Source organism: Mercurialis annua, linkage group LG4, assembly GCF_937616625.2.
Source record: "Mercurialis annua linkage group LG4, ddMerAnnu1.2, whole genome shotgun sequence".
Taxonomy (NCBI): Eukaryota; Viridiplantae; Streptophyta; class Magnoliopsida; order Malpighiales; family Euphorbiaceae; genus Mercurialis; species Mercurialis annua.
In genome coordinates this window covers 20,274,056-20,293,250 of record NC_065573.1, presented here as the reverse complement: position 1 = coordinate 20,293,250, position 19,195 = coordinate 20,274,056, and the positions used below count along the sequence as shown (strand labels likewise).

The 19,195-nt window shown below is 34.7% G+C and overlaps 1 protein-coding gene, 1 non-coding gene and 1 pseudogene across 2 annotated transcripts; 1 reads left to right on the top strand and 2 right to left on the bottom strand.

Moving 5' to 3' along the window:
- Positions 1 to 11,000: 11,000 nt before the first annotated feature.
- Positions 11,001 to 15,111, bottom strand: LOC126678419 (uncharacterized; annotated as a pseudogene).
- On the bottom strand, positions 15,111 to 16,169 carry LOC126678418 (uncharacterized). The gene has a single exon (XM_050373317.1). It carries the CDS (start codon positions 16,167 to 16,169, stop codon positions 15,111 to 15,113), a length of 1,059 nt encoding a protein of 352 aa, XP_050229274.1.
- LOC126679675 (small nucleolar RNA R71) lies at positions 15,667 to 15,773 on the top strand. The gene has a single exon (XR_007640961.1). It is a non-coding gene; the product is annotated as a small nucleolar RNA R71 (small nucleolar RNA).
- Positions 16,170 to 19,195: the final 3,026 nt, after the last annotated feature.

Below are 19,195 nucleotides of genomic sequence, written 5' to 3'. Positions count from 1 at the left end.
ATATTATTTTGACTTTTAAAATTAATTAGCTACTCATTCATTCATTTTTTTTATATTTTCAACTATCAAAAATAAAGAGTCATCAATAATATAAAAATGCACAACATGTATATTATCGTTCGATTTAATATTAATTTTTTGATTATTTGATAAGGGCTTTTATCTATTCCAAGTCTAAAATTATATCATTTTTGTTAAAACTATGTAATTTGGTCAATGATATAAAATAATGAATATGTGTTGTTCAAATCAATTTATAAAAAATACTTTTAATAATTATTAAATATTTGACAAATTCATATAATTTTCATTGAAATATATAAGTAATTTTGTTTTTATATAAATTAATAATTTATATATATATAGACTAATATTTTTAATATTATTTAATTTTATAAGTTCGGTACTCCGGGTATAAGTTCGGTACTTCGGTTCAGTACGGTTCGGTTCTCGGTACGGTTATTTATAAAAGATCCAGAACCGTATCAATAAAATTTTCGGTACGGTTCGGTTCGGGGAAAGTCAATGGTCAACGGATTTTTTTCGATCCTGGATATTTTCGTCCGGTTTTCGGTTCGGTTTTGGAAGTATCCAGGATCTGTGCTCACCCCTACCACTTACACCGCCTCTTCTTCTTTCTCTTATCATCTTTTTTTATTATTTATTTAATATATATATATATATATAATATATATTTAACTTATTTTCTTTAATTGCTCGTCGAAACTTCCGAGTTTCGACATTTTAATTTCGGAATTGTATCCGAAATAATACTCTCTCCAATTAGAGTGGTAGGGGTTGACATAAACAAAACGCTATATTGTCTGATTTTAGGGGACAAAAATATAAATTATAATATATGTGAGGCGCTTCAAAATAAATTTCTTTAGATTTTATATTAATTAGTAAACTATACATTTTAAAATTTAAATATATTCACAATTTTTATATTTTATTTTATATTAAATCAAATTTGTCCTTTTCTGAAATAGTTTGACTTTGTCCCTAGAATTGTCTATTTTTTTTTATTTTTAAAAATAATAATAATTTTTTTGTATCAGAAAATACAATTTAATGATTTTTTTTCAAAACTAAAATTTAATAATCAATAAAAATTTAATATTGATAAGTTGGTAAATAACATATATAATTAAAAAGAATTTAATTAATTAATACTATTGTTTATACATGGACGATGGATATGTTGTGGCAAACCAAATGGAAATCCGTTTCATAATTTAATGAACCCAAAAAAACGAATGTTTAGACATAGAATGATAAAAAATGAAATCTTAGGGATCTGAATTTCTATTTGGTTTCTTCAAACTCCTAAATTTTTGTTTGCCTTTCTAATATCCCTCAATTTTTGTTTCTTTCCATTAGATCCTCAAGATGGAGATCTATTTAATGAATTAATGAGTTAAAAAATAAAAATTTAGACACTCAATGAACCAAAAAACAAAAGTTTAAGGAGTCGAGGATGCCAAATAAAAATTGAGAAATTTGATGAAAAAAAAATTTAAGGATCTGAGGAATTCAAATAGAAGTTGAGGGATCTAATGAAAAATCCCAAGTTAGGGTTAACCTACATTATAATGGTTGAATAAGATAAATATTAAAAGTTTGATGGGAGAGATGGATAAATTTACAACATACATATCCTTTTTACTCATAGATTAAAAAAATATTAGTTACTTTTGGCTTTTCTTATTTTACCGCTATTAATTATTGTCTTGTAGTCTGTGTGTAGAGTATTAGCTTTAATTATAGAAAGAGAAAATGGGTATAAAAAAGAATTTCTTGTACATGATTTGACCTTCTTATGTAGGACAAAAAAAATTGAGATATGCCCCTTTTTAAATGGGACGGAGAGAGTATATTTTATGAGTAATATAAATAAAAATACGATTTAAATATTAATTTAAATATAAATCTGATTCTAATAGAAAAATACAAATTAGTAGTTGGTCCACCAGAAAAATACTTAAAGGTGGTGGTGGAGGACCGCTCCGTCGGGAAACAGTTTGTCCGTTCAGCAGGCATTAATGGAAGAAAGAGACAGAATAGAAGGAAGGAGATAAGTTAAGATGATAATGACAGTGATAAGGCTTTCAACCCGTGACATTTTAGATCTTTTAAAGCTGTGTACATGAACTTTTCCTGGGGTAAATTTCACCCATAGATTCTGATTTTTGTCTAATTTTTAGCTAAAATAATTTTGATGTTATTTGTAACCAAATTATCCTTTGTTTTTTGTTGCCATAAAGGAAGCTCTGAGTTGGTTGTATGGTATGTCTCATGTTATCTTCGAGTCAGACGCTCTGGATGTCCTCACTGATATTCGCATGCCTCTGAACCCAGGTGTTGATCCGTTGATAGACGAGTGTGTCTTGACGGTGAAGCAATTTAGTAATTTGAGTTTTAATTTTGTAAGACGGTCTGCGAATGGAGCTGCGCATTCTTTAGCGCAAGCTTCCCGTTCTATGTCAGGTCAGCAGGTGTGGTTTGATAACTATTCCACATTTCTTACGCGTGTAATTGCTTCTGATCTTTCTTAATAAGATGAAAGTTTATTCTAAAAAAAAAATTTAAAAAAATAATTATACAATCACGTAAATCATATTAGAGGTCAATAGATCAAATGGATTAAGATTTATATAAAACTGTAAATAAATTAATACATTTAATTTTTATTTCTAATTTTAGAGGGGACAATTTTTTTTTCCGAAAAATGTGTTTCACTTCAAGATTTAAAAAAAAGACAAAATGAATTTATTCATCCACAACTTCAACGTTTGTCAAATATGCACGATCTTCAAATTTTACTAAGCTGATCCATCATGTTTTAAATCTTTGCCAAATATACCTACGATTCATTTGGAGCTAGGCGCAAGGCTATATATGCCACACAAGATGATTTTTTATATAGACGAACAACATTGTGCCACATCAGCTCATAACTAATTATGGGTATATTTAGAAAAGATCGAAATGCCGATGGATCAAATAGATAAAATTTAAAAATTGTGGTATTTGGTAACAATTTAAAAGTTGTGGGTAGATAAGTTTGTTTTTCTTCAGAAAATTATTGAATAAACGTCTTTTAGCTATATTTTTTTTTTGAAAACAATAGTTGAATAACATAATGCAGATTACTGCGAGGTCCTTATATTTATCATAATTCACAATTTGATACCTCCTGTTTGAAAATAAAATGATTTGATAACTCACTTTTAATTCCGTTAACAATTAGGGGCTTCTATTAATTCCGTTAACGATTTGATATTCACTTTCAAACGATTTGATATCTCACTTTCAATTTCGTTAAACGATTCGGTACCTTATTTTCAAATGATTTGGTACCTCACTTTCAATTCCGTTAACGACTTGGTACAAAAGATCTAACATACGACTGTAATTGTTTATATAATTGAAAATGAGATGTCAAATTATTTAACTTTCAAATAAAAGATATCAAACTGTGAATTATGATATGTGTGGGAGGGCTTCACAATAATTTACTCAATAATTTGTTCGAGTAAAATTATAAATCGTTCATCTAAGTAAAATTTCACTCTTTCTAACTAAATTTTATGGCTTTCCAACGAGTGTAATTTATTAGAAAAACACAAATCATTATTAATATGCTATTAAATAAACAAAAGACATATCATTATTGAATGATTGATGATTATTTTATATTGTGTTGTTAATATTAATTGCGCAATGTCCTCTAATATATTTTGTAATTTTCAAATGTAAGCTATTTTATTTTGAAATCTAAAATTTTTATATATCAAATAAAAGCATACACGAGATACTAGAAGGAGGAACAAACTCGGGTTATTGACATAAATGGTACCAAACCTTTGAACCTTGTATCAAAATGGTACCAAATCTTTAATTTGTATCTTTTTGGTACCCAACTTTCTATCATTTGTTTCAGATTGGTTTTTCTTTACAAATTCACGCTATTTTTAATGACGTGGCGATCAGAAAAATAATTTTTATTTATTTTTACCACATCAGATGCCATATCACATGACACATGCCATAATTTGGTGGATCGCCCTTCTCTTTCGCCTCTCCCAATCATTAAAAATGGCCGCAATTTGTTAAAAAAACTAATTTGAAACAAATGATGAAAAGTTGAGTATCAAAAAGATACAAATTAAAGGTTTGTTACCATTTTGATACAAGGTCCAAAGGTTTGGTACCATTTATGTCAATAACCCAACAAACTCACACTCGTGCCTGATTAGCATAAAAATAGATGACCTTGCTAAAGTGTGACCCACTCGATACGCATCGTGCCTAATATAACAAGATTGCAAGCTAACAAAGTTTTGCTTAAGAGATATACAGTCCTGAATATTTATACCATTAATGACTGATAAAGCATCAGACTCTAAAATCACTCGACACCGTTCTTTTGTCTTCATCCAACTAAGGGCTTCACGGCTGTAAGAGCCTCAGCTAGTCTTGGATCAAAGAGTCCTGGAATGTATGAGCTAGCACCTAAAAAACGCCCCTCGTGATTTCTAACCACCCATGTCAGTCTTGTACGATTACAAAGTGCGAACGCAGTAGCATCTTAGTTAATTTTAACCGTCCCAACTGGATGCAGACTCCATCTAGGTGTGACTGCATTGAGCGCACTCCTAAATCTGATGTTCGCCTCGCAGGGTAAAATTAAGTTTGAGTCCATACATATCTCAGATCTCATGGATTCAGTAACTACAACATAGAATCAATAAAAGGTTTCTTATCCAAACAAATGCCCCAACATGTAAAAAATAGGAAGGATTCACTCGTCTTGGTCAAGGTTATGGAATGCGAGCTAAGCCAATCTCTGAAATTCTCTGATGTGAAAGTAGTCACAAGCAGACCTCGATGAAACCAACATTCTTGGGCAAATGGACATTGCAAAAAAGGGTTAATTACATATAAAATTATGATCTTTGCACCAAATTCTAAAAATAACACGACCTTTAAAACGTATCAATCACAGACACCATATTTTATTTTTTTTCAATTTCATCATGGGCACATTTATCGGTGAAATTTTGCTGACTTGGACACCCAATGGGTGAGCCACGTGTCATGCCAGGTCAGTAAAAATGCCACTAATAATCACTTATGTTATTTTTGAAAGAAATGAAAAGTAGTGTCTGTGATTGACGCGTTTTAACTGTCATGTTATTTTTGAAACTTGGTGCAAAAGTCATGATTTTATACGTAATTAACCCTAAAAAAATGATTCCAACGCATTTTCACAAGACAAACATCTTTAATCGGAATATGACGTTTAACCAACATGAAACGAGTTTCTTGACAACCTACACATGCTTTCCAAACTGGATGATGAATTTGAAAAGGAGCCGGAAATTGCCAAATTTGATCTAGATAGGGCTGGAAATGCCTCGGGCGTGTTCTATAATAGAATTATATGCTGAATTTACTGAAACACTCCTCTAGTGTCAATTATCCACTTCCAAATATCATTCATACATAGCACACTAAAGGGAATAAAAAGGATATAGTATAGTCTTGGTCACAAGTGTTTACTCTATAGATCAAATGAGTGAAACATTCCAATTCCGTCCATTCTGACTTTTAAGATCATTAACTTTCACTTCCTCCATGCATGTTATGGGAATAGTAGTGATGAAAGAGTTCACATCAAGCAACCAAGGATTACAAAATACAATAATATCAGTGCTAACGCCCACACGACAGATACTTCCATTTCTAATCAGTGATTGAGTAGTCATGATACTTTTTCATATATAACTAGGAAAGGTCCATTAAGCATCCATACCAGACGATTATCCCTAGAAAACGGTACCAGCTTCAAGCATCTAGTGGTAGAAGACACAAAAATATCAAAAACCAACAAACACCAACAAACACCATAACAACGGTCTAACTTTACATGCGAAACTTTGGAAGGGGAGCACTTTATTGTCAAGAAGACATAACATAGTTGTTTGCAATAGTTCAAATAAATTTTAAACATTTCCGATAATTGTGGAATAATTGCGGAATTTAGGCATCCATTCAATAGGATGACCCTTGGGACGGCCACGGGGATGTTGTCCCCTCTACAAATCCAGGAGGATTAATTTCCAAGCAATCATGCAACAGGATGGCCCTTGGGACGGAAAAAGGGATATTGTTCCCTCTATAAACCTAAGATGCACCGAACCGGATAATGACCATGCATTCATGCAATAGGGCAGCCCTTGGGACAATCAAGGGGATGCTGCCCCTTCTACAAACCTAAGAAGTCCTGGAAATGATAACAACCAGGGGTCCGGGCTCTTGGATCACTCTTAGGACATTTGAGAGTTCATAGCTTTATTTCACGGGGAACACTACAGGCAGTCCGAACCCAACAGATGACCTTCAAGACAGCTGAGAAGTATTACTCTCGTACATGTGCAGAGGAAATTAGAACTAGGGGGCATGGAATCAGAACCACGCACCACAACCGGTAATACTCATGCTAGGGTATTACCAAACAACTGGCGAGAGAGTACCTTCAGTGGTGGGCAGTATCCTTATCGCTTGTCGAACAGGGAACCTCATTTTTTGACAAGAATTGACCTACTGTTCCTGTTAAAGAGGGGGCAAGCTGTAGACACCTATTTTCCGGACTTGTAAATAGTGATAAGGGACTGAATCGTCCAACGATGATTTCTAGAGAAACTCGTTCGGTTGACGAGCTAGTGGTCCGCATGTTTGAATTCAAGTGTGCTATATCCATGCACAATGACGAACTTGAAGGATTGAAGCGTAATTAGCCACAAATATCCCATAAAAGCCCAAAGGGGTCATAATAAAAGTCTAAGAAATTGAACTAATTGCAAAGCCTTAGAATTTTATGGGCCAATTTGCAAGTTTAACGGATTAAATTGACCATACCCAAACCCTTGTGGCCCCGGAAGCCCTTTTTGATACTTCTAGTGACCAAAATAGCCCCTTAGCCATCTTTTTCATGGAATACCTAATTTAATACGAATTTAATTTGTTAACTATCTAACTTAGATTTTCAAGCTACCTAAAGACACACTTGTACATTCCTAATTCATTACAAACACCTAATAAACCATAAAGCTAACCTAATGCTATTTAAAACAATATTAACTCATTAATCAAAAATGGGGACCAGACTAGAGAATTAAGACAGTACAAACAAAAATGCAAAACCCTAAAATCTACTAAGCTTGGACGAACCATACACCACTACACACATATACCAGTCAGTCAAACGAGCTTCTACTCTTCAATTCACTCAAGAACGTGATCGCTTAATTCTGCAAGTGCACAGAATCAATTGTAGCCAGCAATACTCGGAGTATTCCGAGGTCGAATCCACAAAGGACGAACTCTTTAAAATGTTATTTAATTTAACTTTTGTAAAGTAACTGTTCTGTTAATTTGATTTGATGTTGAAAACAATTAATTAAGTAATATAAAATGAAAGAATCTTTTCGATAAATTATCAAGAATTAAAGCAACTAGGATTTCGGGTTTCAGCGTAATCGAGGGGAAATTCTATCATATACAATAATACATCTCAAAAGTTTTTTCATGACAATTGTTCCTACGATATGTTTATTCTCTCTCGAGACATAAACTTGTGTTTAATTAATTCTGGATATTTCTCAATTACCATGTTAATTAATTAAACCCATTAAGCAAAACAATTAACGTCATCATAATTCCTTAGACATATCTCTATTCTTAAGTAAATTGTGTTTAAATCTCTAGATCCAAATTCATGCTTCACCGATAGGTACTTCACATTCATTCTAGGATAAACATTAAGGTAGCTAATCTTAATATTCATGATCATTATAAGAGATTTAAAGAAAACTCTTGTTTAACAACATTAATGAGATGCACTAATACATAATCAAGACTTCCCCTTCAACTAGATTACATCCCTAATCCTAGTTTAAAGGTTTAGCAATCCATTGTCATATTGAAAATAACAATGTAATTGTTGTACCTTGAGAACATATGAGAGGAGAAATGAAAAGAGAAATAATGATAGATAAGAACTATCTTAGAGTAAGTGTTTACACAATTGCAAGTGTAAGTGAATGTTTTTCTCTCTACACAAATGTGTCCTATTTATAGGCATAAAAGGAGTGGTAGCCAAGTCAAGAATCTCTCTTCTCCTCATGGAACTTAAGTGATGATCAAGCTTTGTATCACTTCTTTCCATATGGAGCGGAGTAGGGAGCAAGTTCTTCCATAACCATCTTGAGTGAGTCATGATTCACTTATTTCATTTCCAAAGATAACTTGATTTAATATCATCTTGATATATTCTTGGAGTGATAATCAAGTTCTTTCATAATGAGCTTGAGAGGATCAAGGTTCACTTATCTTGTTTCCAAAAGAAGATTGATCTAAATCAACAATGATTTCTTCTACCTTAATGATCATTTTGTCAACACTCTTTCTTTGAGTGCAAGTCAAGGAAGATCTCTTTGAGTGCGAACCCAATATATATTACTTATGGAAGGTGTATGAGTGTTTTCGCCAAGAATCCCCAAGCGATTCTCCCAAAATCAGAAAATGACTCCAAAACCAGAAGTCAGCCGGCCCTTGGCCGGCTCAAAGTCGTGGGCCGGCTGAAGGCCGGCTGAGCTGCTGTTTGTGGCTCAATTTCTAGTTCAATTCGGTTTGACTCGGTTCAACCCGGAACTTGGAGGCCGATTTCGAGCCTGTTCGAGTACGAATTTGGGCTTGGTTGCTTCATAAAAGTTGTAGATATATCTCTTATCTTTCTATGACATGTTTAACCATATGATTTGGATATTTCTAGCTCCAGATATGATCCGAATCCGGACATATGTCCGAATTTTCAGCTTTTCGATCTAAACTTTCAGCAACTGATTCATTGGCTATGTTGCTTGCATTTAGACTTGATTCTCCATTATTCTTCTTCTTGAACTTGATAGAATCAATCCGGCTTGACTTTCACTTTGTTTTTGCTCTGTTTATTCAATTATATTCCAGAAATGCTAAGTATTGGCTTTTTTATATTAAAAACTACAAAAAGGTAAAAGTGAGTATAAAGCTCTCTATTTTACGCAATAAGAGACTAATATATGCAATACAAATGATCTTAAATTGACGTAAAATATAGACTTATCAAAATACCCCACACTTGAACAATTGCTTGTCCTCAAGCAAAATCAATTCAAAAAATAAATTGTAATCATTGTATACACTAATCAACAATTTTTAATTAGCCCCTTCAAATTAAATAACAGACTTGCAATTTTTTTTTCAAGGCTAATTAGATTTTCGCTAATTACAACAAAAGTCAAAATTAATTATAAAAAATGTACAAAATTTTTAGTTTAACCACAAACAACAAGTTAAATCATTACCCTCGTAAGATTTCTCTCTTAGCGCACAAGTGTTTCAGATATAAAATTTCACTCAACTGAATTGTAAATAGGTTTTACCATAAGCTTGCTAAAACATCAAAAATCCACTATTTAGTTAAATTAAAACACAAATCAATGGGACTTTTATTGGTTGGAATGGGGTTAAAGTAAGGGGTAGGATAGAAAAGGCTAGAGAAAGTTTTATTAAAGTTAAATTTGACAGTTTTTTTTTTGTATTTCACCATTTCTATGTTTTGTGCTATATTGAAATGCTTACTTTATTCCGATTTCTTTTTTTCAAAGCAACTGATTTAGCTTTTTTTTTCTCATTTTTTTTTCATATATCTATTTTTTCTCGGCAATCTTTCTTTTCCTTCTTTTCCTCTTTTTATTTTCGGAATTTTTATTTGATTGAGCAATTTATTCTCTTTTCAACAGCAAAAATTAATGGTGAAATAAACAGTCATTTTAACTTAGGGTAGTGAAGAAGGATATCAAAAACGGAAATGGGTTAATTGGTTTGTATAACAAACAATGGTTTAGGCTCAAAGTTGGTTTATCTAATGGTGATTTTTTTTAGGTTGAAAGAAAGGGAAAAATTGGGGTTAATTCTAATTGCCCATATCATCTCTATGCTATAATTTATCAACAAGTCTCAAACTGTATGTTAGAGCAAGTTCTGAAAAACAGTCTTTACAATCAGATCACTCAACAAGAATTGAAGCATGAAAAATATGCTTTTAGGCTCAAAATCTCTCCAATTTGGTTAAGTGAATGATTCAACGAGTTAAATGTGGGTTTACTAAAAGTTTGGCACCTTACATGATAATTAAGTAAAACCGTGTATAATTTTTTTTTCTTTTAATTGTCCTTTACTCAAAATTACAAGTCAACTATCTAATAAGAAGGTCAAATTTACAATTGAATCAAAGAGATATAGATTACAAATTTACTTTATTAAATAATTTTTCTTGAAAATGAAACAATTTATTCAAAACAATATTTTTTTTTTCGTTTTTTAGACTGCTTTTACCCACCCCACACTTTAAGCAACACATTGTCCTCAATGTAAAAGAAAGAGAAAAAGTAAAAGAAAGGAGAATAAAAATCTTCCCTTTTTAGACGATAGTGAATTCCACCAAAGAAACTACTAGCAAGTCTCTTCTTCCATGATAATGTCAGAGTCAAGGGTCGGGTCAAAACCGGTTGTGGGTCTCAAACATTTATTTATTTATTTTTTTTTTATAGAATTTTTTTTAGTGTCTCGGCCGGCCCTTGGCCGGCTCACGTAAACAGGCCGGCTGAGGACCGGCTGAGGTACTGCAAATGTTTTTTATTTAAAAAAATCGTACTTGTATTTCTCGGCCGGCCCTTGGCCGGTTCTCACACCCAGGCCGGCTGGGGGCCGGCCGAGGGTCTGTCATTTGTTTTTTATGAGAAAAATTCTAAAAAAAAAAATACAACCAAATTTAGTAGATAAACGTACCTTAATGATGTTAGGTTGCCTCCTAACAAGCACTTTATTTAACGTCGTAGCTCGACGTGTTATCCGATTCAATCGTCAAATTTGAAAGTGCAGACACTTCCTTATTGCTCACCTTCATAGTAGTGTTTTGCTCGTTGAACATTGACAAGAAACTTACTCCCATTGAAGTGATTGCCAATCTCAAGTGCTCCATGGGGATGGACTTTCGAGATACGAAATGGTCCGGACCATCTCGACTTGAGTTTTCCCGGAAAGAGTTTAAGACGAGAGTTGAACAATAACACTTTTTGTCCTTCCTTGAGCTCTCTCTGTTTGATTCGCTTGTCGTGCCAAACTTTGGTGCGTTCTTTGTATATCCGCGCATTTTCGAACGAATCACGTCGTATTTCATCTAACTCATTGAGCTGCAAAAATCTTTTTTCACCCGCGGATTTGAAATTATAATTCAGTTGTTTTATTGCCCAATAAGCTCTATGTTCCAACTCGACGGGTAAATGACATGGTTTGCCAAAAACTAACCTATAAGGCGACATCCCTAAAGGAGTTTTATAGGTCGTTCTATATGCCCACAAAGCATCGTCTAATTTAATAGCCCAATCTTTTCTGGATGCACCAACTGTTTTCTCCAAAATTTGTTTAAGTTCTCTATTTGAAATTTCAACTTGACCACTCGTTTGAGGGTGATAAGTTGTTCCAACACGGTGTTGGCAACCATTTTTACTCAAAAGAGTTTTGAACTTATAATTTTGGAAATGCACTCCATTATCACTAATGATGGCCCGAGGAACACCGAAAACATTGAAAATTTGTTTCTTCACAAACATGACAACGCTATTCGCAATGTTATCGGGTAATGCTACAGCTTCTACCCACTTGGAAAAGTAATCAACAGCAACTAATATGTAAGCGTTACCGTACGAGGGTGGGAATGGACCCATGAAGTCGATTCCCCACACATCAAACAATTCTACCTCCAAAATTCCTTGTTGCGGCATTTCATTTCCCTTGCCAATGTTGCCTGTTCTTTGACACCGATCACAAGCCATGATGAAACTCCTAGCGTCTTTGAACAATGTGGGCCAGAAAAAACCACATTGCAGCACTTTTGCGGCTGTTTTGTCAGGACCATGATGTCCTCCGTATGGTGAAGAATGACATTCATTTAGGATCAAATGCATCTCTTCGTTAGGCACACATATTCTTATTATGCCATCTGCACAAGTTCTGAACAACAGAGGGTCATCCCACATGTAAAATTTTATCTCAGATAAAAATTTTCTCTTTTGGTGGAAGTTTAAATTCTCGGGTAACACTTTTGATGCCAAAAAGTTCACTATGTCCGCAAACCATGGTAGTTTCTTAATTGCCCAAAGTTTCTCGTCCGGAAAGGAATCGTTAATTTCATCTCCATCATCTTCTACTCCTTGTTCCATTCGAGAAAGATGATCGGCTACTACATTTTCTGCTCCCTTCTTGTCTCTAATTTCGAAGTTAAATTCTTGTAAAAGAATTACCCAACGAATTAATCTTGGTTTTGCATCCTTTTTTGCTAAAAGATATTTGATCGCTGCATGATCTGTATACACAATAGCTTTCGAGCCAACAAGATAAGATCTAAATTTGTCAAATGAGTGCATAACTGCTAACAATTCTTTTTCAGTTGTTGTGTAGTTTATTTGAGCATCATTAAGCACTTTGCTTGCATAATAAATGACATGCAATTTCTTGTCTTTCCGTTGACCCAACACTAACCCTAACGCATAATCACTGTCATCACACATTATTTCAAATGGTAAACTCCAGTCAGGTGATGCTATAATTGGTGCGGAGATTAAAGCCTCTTTTAACTTTTGGAATGCTGTTAGACAAACATCATCAAACACGAAAGAAACATCTTTTACAAGCAGTGAGCATAGAGGTTTTGCAATTTTTGAGAAATCTTTTATGAATCGTCTGTAAAAACCAGCATGCCCAAGAAAACTTCGGATTGCTTTAACATTAGTTGGAGGTGGTAATTTTTCAATTACCTCAATCTTTGCTCGATCTACCTCCATTCCTTTTTCAGAAATTTTATGACCAGGAATATGCCCTCTTGTACCATGAAATGGCATTTTTCCCAATTCAAAACAAGATTAGTTTCCTCACATCGTTGCAAAACTTTGTCTAAATTTGCGAGACACGTATCAAAAGATGATCCAAACACGGAAAAATCATCCATGAAGATTTCAATGATGTCTTCTACCATGTCAGAAAAGATAGACATCATACAACGCTGAAAGGTAGCGGGGGCATTACACAGACCGAATGGCATACGACGATATGCAAATGTACCGTAGGGGCATGTGAATGTTGTTTTCTCTTGATCCTCTGGTTCAATTGCAATTTGGTTATACCCCGAATAGCCATCCAAAAAGCAATAGTATGCATAGCCAGCTAATCACTCAAGCATTTGATCGATGAAAGGTAAGGGAAAATGGTCTTTGCGGGTAGCTGTGTTTAACTTTCGATAGTCTATGCACACTCTCCAACCAGTAACCACCCTGATTGGGATTAACTCGTTATTTTCATTTTTCACCACAGTTGTGCCTCCTTTTTTTGGAACTACCTGTACAGGACTCACCCAAGAATTGTCAGAAATTGGATAAATGATACCTGCATCAAGTAATTTTATTACTTCGGCTCGCACAACTTCCTTCATGTTGGGATTTAATCTCCTCTGACCTTGAACGCTTGGTTTAAATTCGTCCTCCATCAGGATCTTGTGCATGCATATAGATGGACTAATGCCTTTGATGTCGGCTATAGTCCAAGCTATCGTATTCATGCGATTTCTCAAAATCCTCAACAACTTTTCTTCTTCTATGGAACTCAGTTTAGCAGAAACAATCACAGGATAAGTGTCATTAGCTCCTAAAAATGCATATTTCAGATGGGCAGGTAAAGTTTTTAATTCTACCTTGGGTCGCACCTTTTCAGAAGGTTCTGGTTTTTCTTACCTTCTCCAAGTTCTTCGAACTTAACAAAATGTTTGAATTTCTTAAAACCGTTACCCTCCAAGCTAAGTGCATATTCAATGATCTTTATATCATCATTTGTTTCATCTAGGCTCATAGCTAAACATGCTTCTAGCGGTTCATTATATGACTCTTTCACAAATGTTTCTTCTACAATCTTATCGATTATATCAACACTGTTACATGAGTCAACAAATTCAGAGTTCTTTAGGGATTTAATGATATTGAATTCTTCTATGTCTTCACCTACCCTAAATGTCAATTTTCCGCTTTGCACATCTATCAACACTCGTCCTGTAGCCAAAAATGGCATGCCTAGAATAATGGATAAATCCACATCATCATTCATATCAAGGACCAAAAAATCAGCAGGTAAATAGATTTTACCAACTTTTACCAATAAATCCTCCACTATGCCAAGTGGTCTCTTTACTGATCTGTCTGCCAGCTGTAATGAAACCGTAGTAGGTTTCATTTCAGTAATCCCTAACTTCCGTACCAAAGATAGTGCCATCAGATTGATGCTAGTGCCTAAATCACATAAACAACTAGCAACGTTAACATTTCCAATAGTACAGGGAAGAGAAAAACTCCCTGTATCCTTTAGCTTTGGTGGTAGTTTCTTTTGCAGTATTGCACTGCATTCCTCAGTCAGAGCCACCATTGAATATTCCTCTAATTTGTTCTTGTTAGAAACAATCTCCTTCAAGAACTTTGCGTACGAGGGCATTTGTGCCAATGCCTCGGCGAATGGAATGTTGATTTGAATTGTCTTGAAAATATCAAGAAACTTCTGAAAATGTAGCTCGTTTATCCTCTTCCTTTGTCGCTGAGGATATGGTATTGGAGGAACGCATGCCTTGACTGTTGGTGGAGATTTTTCCACAGTAATTTCCTCCTCCAAATTTTTATTGGCCTCCTCCTACTCAATCACAATGTGGTTATCTTTCTTTTTCTCTTTTGGTGAGTTGTCAACTTCCTTACCACTCCTTAAAGAGATAGCCATAGCTCCTTCCTTAGGATTGGTCTCGGTGTTGCTTGGGAATTTTCCTTGTTCTCTTTCAGCTATCTTTCTGGCTAATTGCCCAAGTTGACGTTCCACATTATGGATCGAAGATTGATGCGCATTCTCGATTTGGCTCATTCGCTGTTCCATCTTCTTATTATGGCCATCTTGATTTGCCATAAATTGTGCCATCATATCTTCGAGAGATGGTTTCTTTTCTTGTTGTGGGGGTGGAGGTGCCGGTCTATTTTGTTGAAATCCAGGTGGTCCTTGTGGTTTAGCGTTGTTCCATCTCTCCATGAAAAATTTGGATGATTCCGCCACCCTGCATTATATGTATTTGAGTAAGGATCATTCCTTGGTTGTCTGTTTTGATTGTAGCTAACGAAATTGGCTTCCTGTGATTGAACTTCGTTGGCATAATTGCAAGAAGTTGCAATATGCCCCTGGATGCCACAGACAGCACAAGTCTCTGTTGATTGCTGATTTTGGCTAAACAGCATCTTCACTTGCTTAGTTAGCTCAGCAACTTCTGATACAATGTCATGTTGTGAAGATACCTCATGTACGGCTGCCCTTCGTCCTGTAATAGCCCTTTGTTGAGAATTCAAAGCAACATTCTCATAGATTTGATTTATTTCAGCTGCCGTCTTTTCTCCATAACTTCCTTCGGATGCCGTTTCGACTAAAGTTTGCCCACTCATAGTCAATCCCTCAAAGAACATTTGAGTTAATAATAACTCATCAAAGCAATGGTGTGGGCATTGAGCAAGGAGCATCTTGAAGCGTTCCCACGCCTCATGGAATGGTTCGCCATCCAATTGAGTGAAATTATAGATCTTGCCGCGAAGATCAAGAGTCTTTTGCGGGGAATAATATTTTGTGATGAAAGCATCATACACTTCTTCCCACGTACTGAATGACCCTTCAGGCAAGTTCAAAAGCCAAGTTCTCGCACTCAACTTCATGCAATAAGGAAAACATCTTTTCCTTAGTTCCTCCTCTGTCAATCTATTCAATGGAAAAGTTTCCACCACACTGTAGAATTCTTTGATGAATGCCAAAGGGTCATCGACCGCTGTTCCATTGAATTGAGGCAACATATTGAGATCAATTGTTTTAAGCTCATAGTTCCGAGCTTCATCCGTGATTCGGATGCATGAAGGATTGTTTACCACTACTGGCCTTTGAATGTCTCTCAGTCGATGCGCGACAGGCGCATTAACAACAGAATTTACTTGATTCGCCATTATTTGACTCTTTTCTTTTCGATTCCTTCTGCAAGTGCGTTCGATCTCTTGGTTCAAGGGTAGTAGTTCTGCACTGTCTGTGTTCTTGGAACTCCTTCGTTGCATATACTACCTGAGATTCACACTTGAAAGAGTTTTAGAAATAAAAACACAAAAATTAAAGAAATAACAATTTAAAACCGTCGTCCCCGGCAACGGCGCCAAAAACTTGATCGCTTAATTATGCAAGTGCACAGAATCAATTGTAGCAAGCAATACTCGGAGTATTCCGAAGTCGAATCCACAAAGGACGAACGCTTTAAAATGTTATTTAATTTAACTTTTGTAAAATAGCCGTTATGTTAATTTGATTTGATGTTGAAAACAATTAATTAAGTAATATAAAATGAAAGAATCTTTTCGATAAATTATCAAGAATTAAAGCAACTAGGATTTCGGGTTTCACCGTAGTCGAGGGGAAATTCTATCATATACAATAATACATCTCAAAAGTTTTTTCATGACAATTGTTCCTACGATATGTTTATTCTCTCTCGAGACATAAACTTGTGTTTAATTAATTCTGGATATTTCTCAATTACCATGTTAATTAATTAAACCCATTAAGCAAAACAATTAACGTCATCATAATTCCTTAGACATATCTCTATTCTTAAGTAAATTGTGTTGAAATCTCTAGATCCAAATTCATGCTTCACCGATAGGTATTTCACATTCATTCTAGGATAAAAACATTAAGGTAGCTAATCTTAATATTCATGATCATTATAAGAGATTTAAAGAAAACTCTTGTTTAACAACATTAATGAGATGCACCAATACATAATCAAGACTTCCCCTTCAACTAGGTTACATCCCTAATCCTAGTTTAAAGGTTTAGCAATCCATTGTCATATTGAAAATAACAATGTAATTGTTGTACCTTGAGAACATATGAGAGGAGAAATGAAAAGAGAAATAATGATTGATAAGAACTATCTTAGAGTAAGTGTTTACACAATTGCAAGTGTAAGTGAATGTTTTTCTCTCTACACAAATGTGTCCTATTTATAGGCATAAAAGGAGTGGTAGCCAAGTCAAGAATCTCTCTTCTCCTCATGGAACTTGAGTGATGATCAAGCTTTGTATCACTTCTTTCCATATAGAGCGGAGTAGGGAGCAAGTTCTTCCATAACCATCTTGAGTGAGTCATGATTCACTTATTTCATTTCCAAAGATAACTTGATTTAATATCATCTTGATATATTCTTGGAGTGATAATCAAGTTCTTTCATAATGAGCTTGAGAGGATCAAGGTTCACTTATCTTGTTTCCAAAAGAAGATTGATCTAAATCAACAATGATTTCTTCTACCTTAATGATCATTTTGTCAACACTCTTTCTTTGAGTGCAAGTCAAGGAAGATCTCTTTGAGTGCGAACCCAATATATATTACTTATGGAAGGTGTATGAGTGTTTTCGCCAAGAATCCCCAAGCGATTCTCCCAAAATCAGAAAATGACTCCAAAACCAGAAGTCAGCCAGCCCTTGGCCGGCTCAAAGTCGTGGGCCGGCTGAAGGCCGGCTGAGCTGCTGTTTGTGGCTCAATTTCTAGTTCAATTCGGTTTGACTCGGTTCAACCCGGAACTTGGAGGCCGATTTCGAGCCGGTTAGAGTCCGAATTTGGGCTTGGTTTCTTCATGAAAGTTGTAGATCTATCTCTTATCTTTCCATGACATGTTTAACCATAGGATTTGGATATTTCTTGCTCCAGATATGATCCGAATACGTATGTCCAAATTTTCAGCTTTTCGATCTAAACTTTCAACAACTGATTCAGCGGCTATGTTGCTTGCATTTAGACTTGATTCTCCATTATTCTTCTTCTTGGACTTGATAGAATCAATCCGGCTTGACTTTCACTTTATTTTTTCTCTGTTTATTCAATTATACTCCAGAAATGCTAAGTATTTACTTTTTATATTAAAAACTATAAAAAGGTAAAAGTGAGTATAAAGCTCTCTATTTTACGCAATAAGAGACTAATATATGCAATACAAATGATCTTAAATTGACGTAAAATATAGACTTATTAGAACACACTGTTGTCTATCAATTCAAAGCTGGATTTCATGTCTGGATCGCCAAAAAACGAGTTAAGGACTCAGAACGGTACACTTCTAAGCACCCTAATAATTCTTTATCACTTGTTATTGCATATATATTAAAATTGTTAAATTCCATGAAGCTAGGATGCGTGTTTGGCTTATTTTCAGTATTTTTTCCGTGAACTGCCATAGTCACTGTTTTTGCCATGATTGCCATAAATAAATCTGAAAACATGTTTTTAGGATGTTTTTACAGTTTAAGTCAATATATTTGAATTCCACAATTTTTCCAAAGTATTTTTGTGTGTTTTTGATTGATTTTGAGTCGCTTCTGCACGTTTTTTTAACCAAACCGACGAACTGCCACTGACCAGCTCTTGGTGGCGCCATGGTTCTTCAGCTCCAGACCGCTCCTAGATCTTCTTGATTTGATCCAGATTGTATTTTTGTATTTTTAGGCTCGTTTGAGCTCAGAACTAGGCCCTGTTTGAGCCGATGGTTTTGTAATCAGCTGTAGGATATTATTCTATATTTTAATGGACCTTTCCAAGTCAAATTAGCCTGTCAAAGTAGATTTGTTGGGCGCCACATCACATGGGTCCTGGAACCCCAGCCCATTAGAGACCAGTAATTTCGAAACGCGATTTCGGGTTCGTTTGAACTCAGAATTTATTTCGGTTTGAACCAGGTGATCTGTATCGACCAGAAGAAAAACTTCCATATTTTGACAGAATCCAGATTTTAACGAACAAACAATTAGATGGTAGACGAGTGCCAAATACTTTGTTCTTCAAGGTTAAAAGTATCTTTAACCTTGCATGTATATTAAATGTATATGGCCATGTTTATATTGTTTATTTCTTTGAATGTGTGTCCAAATCCATCATTGCTTAATAATTTAACCACGTTAACTTATCTCTAAATCCAGAAAATCACCTA